The sequence below is a fragment of the Lactuca serriola genome, chromosome 5 (genome assembly GCF_051521515.1).
Source record: "Lactuca serriola cultivar US96UC23 chromosome 5, Lser_US96UC23_V15, whole genome shotgun sequence".
Taxonomy (NCBI): domain Eukaryota; kingdom Viridiplantae; phylum Streptophyta; class Magnoliopsida; order Asterales; family Asteraceae; genus Lactuca; species Lactuca serriola.
In genome coordinates this window covers 278,214,121-278,225,838 of record NC_136412.1, presented here as the reverse complement: position 1 = coordinate 278,225,838, position 11,718 = coordinate 278,214,121, and the positions used below count along the sequence as shown (strand labels likewise).

At 35.6% G+C, this 11,718-nt stretch overlaps 1 protein-coding gene across 1 annotated transcript in view; it reads right to left on the bottom strand.

Annotated features, from left to right (window-relative positions):
- Positions 1 to 2,873: 2,873 nt before the first annotated feature.
- Positions 2,874 to 11,718, bottom strand: part of LOC145054415 (pleiotropic drug resistance protein 1-like) — a 10,516-nt gene continuing 1,671 nt past the window's right edge. The window contains exons 7-23 of the mRNA XM_079002588.1: positions 11,547 to 11,600; positions 11,349 to 11,439; positions 10,976 to 11,277; positions 9,680 to 9,961; positions 8,677 to 8,993; positions 8,129 to 8,289; positions 7,956 to 8,059; positions 7,733 to 7,883; positions 7,476 to 7,654; positions 6,730 to 7,062; positions 6,366 to 6,656; positions 6,194 to 6,277; positions 5,971 to 6,104; positions 5,216 to 5,443; positions 4,177 to 4,348; positions 3,845 to 4,099; positions 2,874 to 3,331 (exon numbers count right to left, since the gene is read on the bottom strand). Of these exons, the coding sequence (XP_078858714.1) occupies positions 3,074 to 3,331; positions 3,845 to 4,099; positions 4,177 to 4,348; positions 5,216 to 5,443; positions 5,971 to 6,104; positions 6,194 to 6,277; positions 6,366 to 6,656; positions 6,730 to 7,062; positions 7,476 to 7,654; positions 7,733 to 7,883; positions 7,956 to 8,059; positions 8,129 to 8,289; positions 8,677 to 8,993; positions 9,680 to 9,961; positions 10,976 to 11,277; positions 11,349 to 11,439; positions 11,547 to 11,600 (3,396 nt within the window). The 3' untranslated portion in view covers positions 2,874 to 3,073. The remainder of the gene's footprint in view (positions 3,332 to 3,844; positions 4,100 to 4,176; positions 4,349 to 5,215; positions 5,444 to 5,970; positions 6,105 to 6,193; positions 6,278 to 6,365; positions 6,657 to 6,729; positions 7,063 to 7,475; positions 7,655 to 7,732; positions 7,884 to 7,955; positions 8,060 to 8,128; positions 8,290 to 8,676; positions 8,994 to 9,679; positions 9,962 to 10,975; positions 11,278 to 11,348; positions 11,440 to 11,546; positions 11,601 to 11,718) is intronic.

The following is an 11,718-nucleotide window of genomic DNA, read 5'->3' as shown; positions in this document are numbered from 1 at the left end:
TTAGGATATAGGAACTAGTAAAGTAAAGCCCATAGTATAGTTTCCATGTGCCTGTATTAGTAGAGCCGAATATGTAGTATCTATGAGTGTGATTGTTGATATGCTTAAAAGTTATTTCGAATCAGTTAGGGGATGATGGATAAATGACAAAGAGTTCGGGATCCTATAGGACCATGTGTTAACAAAATGGCATGTAGGCCGTAATACATATTGTGGTAACGCAATGGCATGTAGGTCGTAAGTACACATAGAACCGTGTTGAAGAAGAAACGACGTGTAGGCCGTAAGTCCAAGATATGCATATTATTTGTATGCATGTGTGTGTATTATGGTATATGGTATATCAGGGGAATTCACTAAGCATAGTGCTTACCTGGTTGATATAAATGGTTTTTAGGAAATCCATTGAATAGTAAGAAGGGCAATGCTCAACTATACATACGCATATTCACAATCATGTTTCCACACAATGTAATAAATACTCTGATGCAATTTGATATCTTTTAATAAGTAAAAATGAAAATTTTGCCATGAATTTCTGGATGTTATAGAATTTCATAGGTCCTTCGTGTCATAGGTTTAACTTACCTTGATCTCTAAACCGTATTATTCCTTTCAAAGGAAGTGTTTATTATTGATGCTTGTGTTTAGCCTTAAATTGTTCTTTCGCTTATTCTATCTTTTATGTAATCTCAAGACTACTTCTGGATCAGTAGGCACCTTCTACTTACATGTTCTTCGGTCAATTACGTATCTCTAACCATCATTTAGTATATTAGGGATCGACACTTTTGTCTGTACAAAGCCTTAGACAGTACGGCTTTTATATTGACGTGATAATCGTTGTTGTGGAAGACATAGTCATTAGTAATTGGATATCCTACATACCATCATAGTCTATCACTTAGGCTTAGAGTCTATCTTTCAAAGATTGTATTATCTTGGTCAATGGGAATGGAAAACCGTGTTCATACCTTGGCGTGTCCATAATAATTTCTATAGTGAAAGCCAACATTGTGAGGTGAATCTACTATCTCCATCTGAGACAATGGAAATTGATACCTCATGCAGTTTTGATGGTTTCCTTGAGATAAGTCTTGGTAATCTTTTCTATCTTACTCGTATTCTTTGTTCGACGGGAAGTGGTCAGACTTAATTATTCTGTCGAACTCTAATCAATAATGTTGAAAACATTACGCGTCTTGGGTAGCTTTGTTACGAAGTCCATTAAAATTTACTTTCAATTCCACTTGTGAACTTCTGATTATTAGATTAAACCCGAGGGTTTCTGATGTCCCTGAATTGGGAATCCAGTTTTGATTCGTAAAGCATTATGTTCTATCATTTCTAAGCTTGAATCGCTTATCCTTTCCTGCAAAGCTTCACTCATGATTCTTTACTCTTTTAGAGACTTGAGTTGATCTTCTTTAATCTTTGCGGTAAGATTGGAAGGGATAGTCATTGTTTAATGATCGTACTCGACAAGGTATGGCTCATCCTTTTTGGATCAAGGCATATGCTGCCATGTTAGCCTTGTCACGATGCTAATGAATTTATCATTTGTAGTCATCCGGTTGTTAAATCTAATTTGTCTCATGTTCAACTTCTTTTAGTCGAAGATGTGTTTTAGATACTTCTGCTTCATAAAAAATAGCACATTTCGTACCACACAGGTAGCATCTCCAGGTCGTTAGAGCCAAGACTATTGCTCGTAGTTCAAGATCATGAGTCATGTAACTTATTTCATGCATTTTAAGTTGTTGAGATGTGTAAGAAAGCACCTTTTCTTTTTGCATTAACACACAACCCCATCTTAATGAGACGTGTCATGGTATACGAAAAAGTCTTTAGTTCTTTACGAAAGAGATAAGATTGGTGTGCTACACAACGTAGGTTTCAAATTTTTGGAATGTTGTTTCTTGCCTGTCTTCATAATTTGTTCCATTTGGTGTACATGTAGTTAGTGATTTGGCTATCTTGGAGAAGTTCTTGGTGAATTGTCACACTCTGCCCAGCTGTTGGTAGAAAACATCGGGCAGTGTGACGTAGGGATAATTGGATCTAGGCAACAGGTACAATTAAACACAAAGGTATATTTTAAACATTTATTTATTATTGATTTTTGAAGGATTACATTGTTTTAGGGACAAACACAAACTCCCAAAATCATTATACTAAACTTTAACAGCTTCTTTGCAAACTTCCTTCATACTTGGGGGAAACTCTTCCACACTCATCTTCCCAAGAATACATGTATTTTGAAAGTCAACATAATGTTGGTGAGTGCATGAATTTTTATATTTGAATTCCTTTAAGAATACTTTTCTTTTGTGAAAACATTTCTTATTTATTTACATAGCCTTCTATCTTTTAGGGTATCTTTTATAAATATTAATTACTATCTTTTCAGGATATCTAACGATCCTAACAAAATTTATTTGGGAATATCTTTTGTTAACCCTAATTTACTATCTTTTAAGGATTTCTAACTATCCTACCATATTTTATTTACCATACCAGGCATCCCTATTGGTAATCTAAGCGTTAAGCTAATTTTTAATATATTAACGTGAGCCATTATAATCGACGCTACGACCGTAAATGTACCCCTAATCACGATGCTTCATCGGACGTCAAATAGTTACTTATATGGAAGGTATCATGTTGGGATTGTAGCTATCAATCGCACGTGGGGTTGTCATAGCCCCGTATAGATCTATACATAACATCCTAGCTCTCACAAGATTAACGATTATTGGTATTGCGGATATGTTGAATTTTTAAGCGAAACCTCAAAACTATATTTAAAAAATGAACCATTTTATAATTTAGGAAAAAAAAAACAAATTCCACATAATGTTTTTCACTTTAAATACAAAACAAAAGGGAATTGTAGAATTTCAGAATGTTTGACTAATCTTACACCAATTGATCTCAACTGTAATCAATGACTTATATGAGATAACTAATCTTACACCAATTGATCTCAACTGTAATCAATGACTTATATGAGATAACTCGATCATAAATCGTTTTATTCAAACAATATTATTTCTCCCTTGACAATGGAGTTCTATCTCTTTTGGAAATTGAAGGACTTGATACAAAATGAAAATATAACTGCAAAAATAACCACGAATCCCACATGAACACCCGCCACAACACCAATGAAGTCGTGTTTAAATCCATAATAATGACGCAAGTACTCCTTCACTGTCTCCCCATTGTTGAGCAGGCTGTCAAAGTCCCCTAACTGCGAAACAACCAGACCGTATTGTGTCCATGCCATCGGATCTGCCCAGTAGTACCATCTCCACCACACCGGAATTTTCTACAACGCATGGTAAATACATTGTCAGAAAATCATAGATATTTTTTTTTCTGGTTTTGTGTAAAAAATGTAAGTTTCTTTTTCACTTAATATTCTAAATAAAAGAGACTTAATCTAGTAAAACATACTTGATTAAAGAGCACTATTTAAAAGTAAAAAAAGCTCTAATATGAATAAGCATCCATATATGGCATAGACCTCTATAAGGATCAACAAAAGATGTCAGGAAAAAACAGGTCAATGTCCTAGTCGCAAGTGAAAAAAAAAAAAAAAAAAAAAAAGGTATTGAATGTGGATGCTAGGTCTAATAAAAAAAAACTTCAAGAGATTGAGGCTTTCCATTAAACTCCAATTTCCTACAAATTTCCCCTGATCATTTATATTTTGAACATCATTTGGCAAAACAAGTATGAAAAAAAAAACTAAAAAACAAAACTAAAAACTAAAAAACTATAATAAATAAATAAATAAATAAATAAATAAATAAATAAATAAAACTACAAAGGGCCTTACAGGTTCTGGGATGATGTATCCCGAGAAGAGATTCCAGAGCCCATAAAACGCAGCAGCAACAACGGAAGCGATCTCCGTATTCGGTGTGACTGCGACCGACATCATACCGAAGTATGTCATGTAGAGCAAGCAACAGAACATGATGAACATGAACCAAAAGAATTTTACAACCGTCCAATCAAATCCAATCATTGCATACACTATAAGCCCGAAAACCACAGCTTGGGAAAAGATATAGGGGATTTCCACAACAACCTATGTATGAAAACATGAAAAAAATGTTAGGATTACAAATGGTAAAAAAGACGATGCATTAAAGTTATACGAGTTACCTGAGCAAAAGCATACGGCAATGCAGAATACATTCCAGCAGCTCGTTCTCTATAAAACACAGTTCGTTCTATGTCCACCACAGGCTGCACCGAGGATGCGTATACGATTCCTAAGAAGAGAACCGATGTATAGAGACAACCCATCGCGTCATTCAAATTTTGCAAGGTGTCCCTAACATGTATGTATGTCTTAGTTATGTGGTGTCCTTGATTAGACTCAAACATAGATATAGAGACAGATGGACAGTGTCTATAAGCTGATGTGCGATCTTAACACAACCCCATTGAGTTTAGACTAGACGTTGGCTTTAATACCATGTTAGCTATGTGCAGTCTCGTATTTTTATTCCAAAGAGCATTTGAGGGGAAAAGTGAGACTTGCACATATATAGAGGTAGGTGAGACCATGTCTAGCCGAGGTGGAACTCTAATATATATATATATATATATATATATATATATATATATATATATATATATATATATATATATATATATATATATATATATAAGGCTGAGTTATTGTGCTAACCAAAAAAAGCATGAGAACTATCCAACGGTTCAAAACTATGCGTCAATAGTCATATAGACTGCAGACGAATATGAATTAGCGGTCATATGAACTGCGGACGCATGCATCAGCAGTCATATGGACTGTGGACGTATGCATCAGGAGTCATATAGATTATGGACGCATGCATCAGCAATCATATTATTGACTTTGGATGCATATAAGCAGTGAATACAGATGAACATTCTTAAATGAAAAAAAAAATCGTCAAATCTTTTTTTAGCCTAGATATATATGGTTTAGACGTTGTATTTTATTAATGTTTTTGGTTTTGATTTTAAAAAATGTTGTTTGGATTAGTAATTTTTAAGTTCTTACGCTTTTTTTTTGTTCTCAACAGAACTTGAATATATATATATATATATATATATATATATATATATATATATATGTGTGTGTGTGTGTGTGTGTGAAAAGTAAGTATAAAACTAAAAAATTGTAAGAGAATGTCTTTTGTTTGTTTTTCACCTTTTACCTCCAAGATCCCAGAACATAGATCCCAGCATGAGTGCAGTGATGGTGGTGAAGGAGAAACGAACAGCAGTGTAAGGCTGGTTCCTCCAATATGAGCATCGTTGTTTCCATAGACATGCACGACATTGAACGAAGAACGGCTGCGAGAATTGAGTAGTGAAATGAAGGTCGCTGGAACCAGGGCGTGGTTCACTTAGTTCGGCAATAAGAGCTTTGTTTCTCCTGCGAATTTGCTCCAATGAGTTAGGAAGAGGTAATGAATTGTTTCTATAGTCCCATGTGTTACATAGGACATGATAGAGGAGAACAGTTGTACACATTTGGACGACGAGGAACGATGACAACAAGACACCAATTTTATTTTTGTGTCATCCAAAAAAGTGGAACAATGTTGGACAGACATTTTCTCGATCTCTCATCTTTGAAAAAGCCGTTAATGCCAACCATATCCTCATTATAAAAAAATAACTTTGAAAACTTGTCTAGTCCAGTTCCGTCTGTGTATAAACACTACCATATATATGACTGGACCCACTTTCTAGCACCATTTTCAACGATGAGGATGATGAGACATTTATGTCTTCTTTAGAGATGAGAGATCAAGAGCAAGTCATTGTTCCATCTTTTTGTGTGAGACAAATATTCCAAGTCAAAGTGCATGCCACATGTAGGATAACGTGTTCAGCCCTGTGTGTAGTATACTGGCGGCTATAAAGATTGAGCTATTATGGTGTAACACTATTACTCACCCATAAAGTTCCGAATTCTTGTAGATGTCACTGAAATCGAATCCCAAAGCTTGTTCTTGCGACGAAGTACTGACTTCCAACATCCAAGTTGCAGGGTTATAACCATCTTTAATTTTACTAACCCCCTCAATATCCTGGTTCACAAAAACAGACAGATTTGACCACTCCGCTTATTTATTGGTCTAAACTTGATTAAATCTACTCAAATGTGATTGTATATTACCTCAAAGTACTTGATCAATTCGCAAGAGTTACGACCAACGGGTCCAACATATATCTCCTTTCCTCCTCTTTTCATTAAGAATAACTACAACATTATTTGGATGAGAAGTTCTCTTAAAGGTTAACGCGGTTTATATATGATGAACCAGATGTAATGAATTTTATAAATGTACCTCATCAAAAGCTTCAAATATATCAATGCTTGGCTGATGAATTGTACACACAACTGTTCTCCCCGTGTCCACCGTGTTCCTAACAGTTCTCATCACAATAGCAGCCGCTCTAGCATCAAGACCGGAAGTTGGTTCATCCATAAATATTATAGATGGGTTAGCCACCAGCTCAACTGCTATGGTTAACCGCTTTCTCTGTTCAGTTGATAGCCCGTTGACCCCCGGCAACCCTACTAATGCATCTCTCAATGGATTCAGTTCCACAAGTTCCATCACCTCATCAACAAACATCTAGAAGCAAAAAGGTGCCATTAGATCATGTTGTTATTAATCACGGTTACTTTACTTTGCCCATTTTTCTAACCTTTCTGGTGTTTTCGTTAACATCAGCTGCCAACCGTAGCCATGCCGAGTAGATCAAAGATTCATAAACTGTAACATGAGGAGAATGGATGTCGTTTTGTTCACAATACCCTGAAATCCGAGCAAATGTTTCTTGTTTCTTTGGATACCCAGATATTCGGATGTCACCTTCTATTAGTCCTCCTGTTTTTCTACCTGCAAGAACGTCCATAAGCGTAGTTTTACCAGCACCACTAACCCCCATTAGCGCGGTAAGAACACCAGGTCGAAAAGCTCCACTCAAACTCTTGAGCAACACCAATCGATCTTCACTAACACCTTGCTCTTTCATTTCCTACAAAAAATTTCAAATGGGATGGTTTAATGAAACATTATTATAATAGCAAGTATTAATGTTCCACATCAGCTAAACACGTCTACCACTACATATGTTGGAGACTCTCCTTTCTCCTCAAGGGTTCTTGTGGATGGAAAATCCAGTACTCCACATACGTAACTAACATGGTATTTGAGATCAGGCCTAACACCTCGAGAGCTCAACACATCTAGTCTAATCTCATTGAGCCTCCGTCTCAGAGTCATGTTAGTGTCCAGCATGGGAACATTAGTTTCCCACATTGGATTGACACTACCCTACTGGCCTCTATATATGTTGGAATCCCATCTCTCTCATTAGAGTCTCTTTTGGAAAGAAAATAAAGGAATTACTCTAGCTACATAGCTTACTAACCGCAAGAAACACGTTACCTGTGGCATATTAACGGAGTACTTGATATTATCAAACGTGATACAATGTGGTTCGAATGGAAGTATCATTCCTTTTTTCTTGTTTTTATTTCTGCCGTTTGTGGCCATGGACGATAACTCAACGGGTACCACATCACTTTCTGTGTGTTCTGTTGCATTTGCTTGGGTTTTATCATAAGCTGTACAGTTTGCACACCAAATATCACACACTGAATGCATATTTTACCAAAATATACCGATACCAAGGAGCCACTTACGGTCAAGAAATTGTAAACACAGCACGTAACACAAATTGAAGATTAACATGAACCCAATCAGAGCCCCAAATGCAATCCAATACCAGTAAGTTTCCGCGAACAATCCTTCATAAGTAACGATAAATCTCCCCAGTGTTGAACTGCCGAAAGGCTATGAACAAATAATCCATCTTAATGACATGTATCATTGTAAAATATAATTTGCGTATAAATTAATAGTTACCTTGTTAAACTTATGTCCGAGAAACTCATTTACCACGATTCCATTCAGAGCATACATCATTGGTGATGACCAGTATCCCCAAATCCACCAATTTTTTACTTGGTCTTCAGGAAGAATAAGTTTGTTAGTTTATTAAAAAGACAAGAGGATTTCTGAACAATCTATATGTTTACCTCGTGATAAGACGAATCCACCCAAAGCAAAGAGAATAAGGAGTGCAAATGCACCAAATGTGTTTGCAACAATCAAGTTGCGGCCTGCGGCCGCGATCAATCGAAATAATGCAGAAGCCATCTGGTTAATGACCACGAGCAGTAAGAAATGCTTGAGAAATCTGCAAAACATTAAATTTTGCGTTCTTTTCAATGAAATGGAGTATAAAGGACTCATAATCTGTAATACATGTTGTTGCATAAAAATGGAATTCAATGATAAAAATTAAATATCCTTTAAATTCTTATTTATATTCAGATACTTTTTGATATTGTAAATATACATAATTGAATTTTTAAGCTTTATATACATCAATATGTGAATGGAACCCCTAAGTAAAATTTATCAAAATGGAATTTGAAGGATTCTGATTCAACTGAATTCCATAGATTTTGCAAAGAATTTGGTTATAAAACAAAAAGCCGAACTGACCCTAAAATACCGGTTTCTTTAACAAATGAAAAACCAAACCATCGGATTTTCAAAGCTGTTGGGAAGTAGGGAATACCTCCAAAAGTTGGGATCAAATCCTATTACATAGTAAGTGAGTATTGTCCAAATCGCGGCTTCCACAATCGAAATCGGAATCTTTATAATCCAAGTTGGAATAGCATACGCCCATGTCGGATAGAATTGGAAATCCCGTTGCCTGTAGAATACTGGGAGCTTTGCAATCGTCATAGCAATCTCAGCCAACCCATTAAACATGATCATTGTGACACCAAAGAACAAAGCACCAATGTATAGTTCTCCATCTTCGAGCCCAGATCTATGCATGTTAGTTCGGAGAAACACAGTCATGGTGATAACCGCCATAATAGTTAGCTGAAATCGAACAGAAACAATCAGAATTATAAAGAATAAATCATCATGCTAGTTACACATGTGGAGCCCTAAATGTTGAGTTATAGAGTATAATGGTTGTCCGAAATGACCCCGCTATGATGACCAACATAACATATACAGTCATAGAACAATTAGCCAAATTACAAAGTGTTATCTCATTTCCATGTAATTGTAAACCTCATTATGAAATTAATAGAATTCTCTCTAGTTTGGCAGTGGACGTTGCACAATTACCTTAATCATGTGAACCACATAATTCTTATGTTCTTTTATTTTTCTCCACATCTTAAACTCTAAGTGTGTGTTGATCGAAAGTCTACTACTAATGTTTCTATCTAAAAGAGACGTTATGAAAAGATGTTAGATTCCAACATATACATAGTTAGATAAAATCGTGTCTGTCTAGCCGACATCGTAAAACGTAGGACACTAGCTAACACGGTAAGACGTAGGACACTAACAGGTATCTTGTTGAGGAGATGCTAGATGCAATACCTTGTTATTTGGATATGTTAAGTCCTAGATTCTCTCCAAATTAAAGAGAAAATATCCCTTAGGGAGAGAGCATGGACTCCAACATATACAGAGAGAGCGTGTCTAACTATTGTAGGATATTAACACATCAAATGACAGACATAATGAAAACCGACTGCAATGTTACGTACTTGTGTTATTTTGAAAATGTAGATGAATGAGTGTCTTTTCATGAGCAATATTTCTCTATCGACACAAGCTTTCAAGAGCTCCTTCTTGTTTAAACCAAACTTCTTGTTTGTAAGAGCTGCAGGATGGCTTTTGCTTTTGTCATACGGGATTGCAAGTCCGTTTCTTAGGCGTTGTCCTACATGAAATGATTCATATGCTTGAGCAAATTCCTTTGGTGTCACAAATCTATAATCATCGTGTCTTCTTGTCCAATATTGTTCCTGATCTTTCTTTGATGTCACCTATAAAAACAAGAAACAGATTGAACAACTTGTTGGACTCTTATGTTGCGCTTGTTACACACGAGAAGTTTTCTAGGGCTACTTTTGATGATGGTAAAAAGGCAGGAATTCACATCTTTTGTATAGTCAAAGGCATGTCCTCCTTAACAAACATGTCTTATGGAATAATGGCACCATAGATAATGCTTGGAAAAATGCACATAAGTTTTTATCTAGGAGGACTTTTGGAGCACACTGACCCATGAAAAGGGCGGGGCAAATTTCCGTCATTTGGAGCTCCAATTTCGACTTTCTCTGATTTTCGTTATTTTTATGTTTATTTTTTTACAGTAAATCGCATGACCTCGGAATTTCCATCGATCAAGTGCTATCTTGGGTAGGAAATTTCAGTATTTTAGATATAATTTTGAATTTGAGAAAACCCACCAAAATTAGCAATGTCTTGTATAAGGAACCGTTTTTTTTTGCCTAAATATTAATCTGAAATATAATATTGTGCTAAATTCAAAAAATGATAAGGTCCTTTGATTAACTGTGTATTATAGCATCCTACTTTTGTCTGTTTCTTTACAGCATCGTACTTTCAGTTTTTTTTCTTGTTAAGCCATTGTGTACTTATTTACCCATTTGTACTAATATTGTAATTTCAAGTTTTTTTCATTTAGGACACATTATACTTTGGGAAAAAAATTTAAAAAAATTTAAAAAAAAACAAATTAAACCCTACGGGATTTGAACTTGGGTCAACCCCATTTTGGGGTGCATAATTTCCAAGGGATCACCACTAGGCCACCTTGATAAAGATTTTTGAAAGTATACTGCTGAACAAAATGAAAGTAGTGTCCTATATGAATCAAATCAATAGAAGTACGTTGCTAGCTATTTTTTGTATTTAGCCCAAAAGTATTTTCCTCGTTAGTTTTGGTTTCACTTTGTGTACTTTCATCCAACATCAACGTCGTTCCATGATGCTAACAAAGATAAATACAATCACGAGACACGGGTGATACTTACTTCTTGCAGGAAATCAGCAACACCTTTCCTCTCAGGGCAGCGGAACCCCATAGTTTCAAAAAACTCAAGCACATTTTCACGTGGACCCTGATACACGATCTGTCCATCGCTCAAAAGCACAATGTCATCAAACAAACTGTATGTCTCTGGTGCAGGTTGGAGAAGTGATATGAGCGCTGTGGCTTCAAGAATATGAACATATTGCTTAAAAGAATTCACTATTTGGAATGTTGTTGAACTATCCAAACCAGTAGATATTTCATCCATTAGGAGAACATTCGAAGGTCCAACGATAATTTCACCTGTAAATTTTCATCAAATTAGAGGAATAAATCATATCCACTTGTGTCTTTTAGAAAATTCAATGTTTTACCTGTTGTAACACGCTTTCTTTGGCCACCGGATATACCTCTTCTCATCCCATCTCCTACCATCGTATCTGCACACTCCTCTAACCCCAATATCTGCTCAACAAACAGTTTGTGTTATAATTATTCTTCAGCTTTTTTTTTTTTTTTTTTTTGAATTTACATATATTACGCGTTAAGATAGAAAACATCATATAACATACCTTGAGAGTGTAATCCGTGACGACACTAGCTTCTTGACCTTCCGCTGCAGCAGCCTGTATGATAAAAACCAGTCATAATTCTATTAAGGGATTGAAATGAGTTATCAAAGTAATTGAGTGAATTGATTTAAATTATTTAAATGCTTACACCTATTTTCCAACACCATACTTT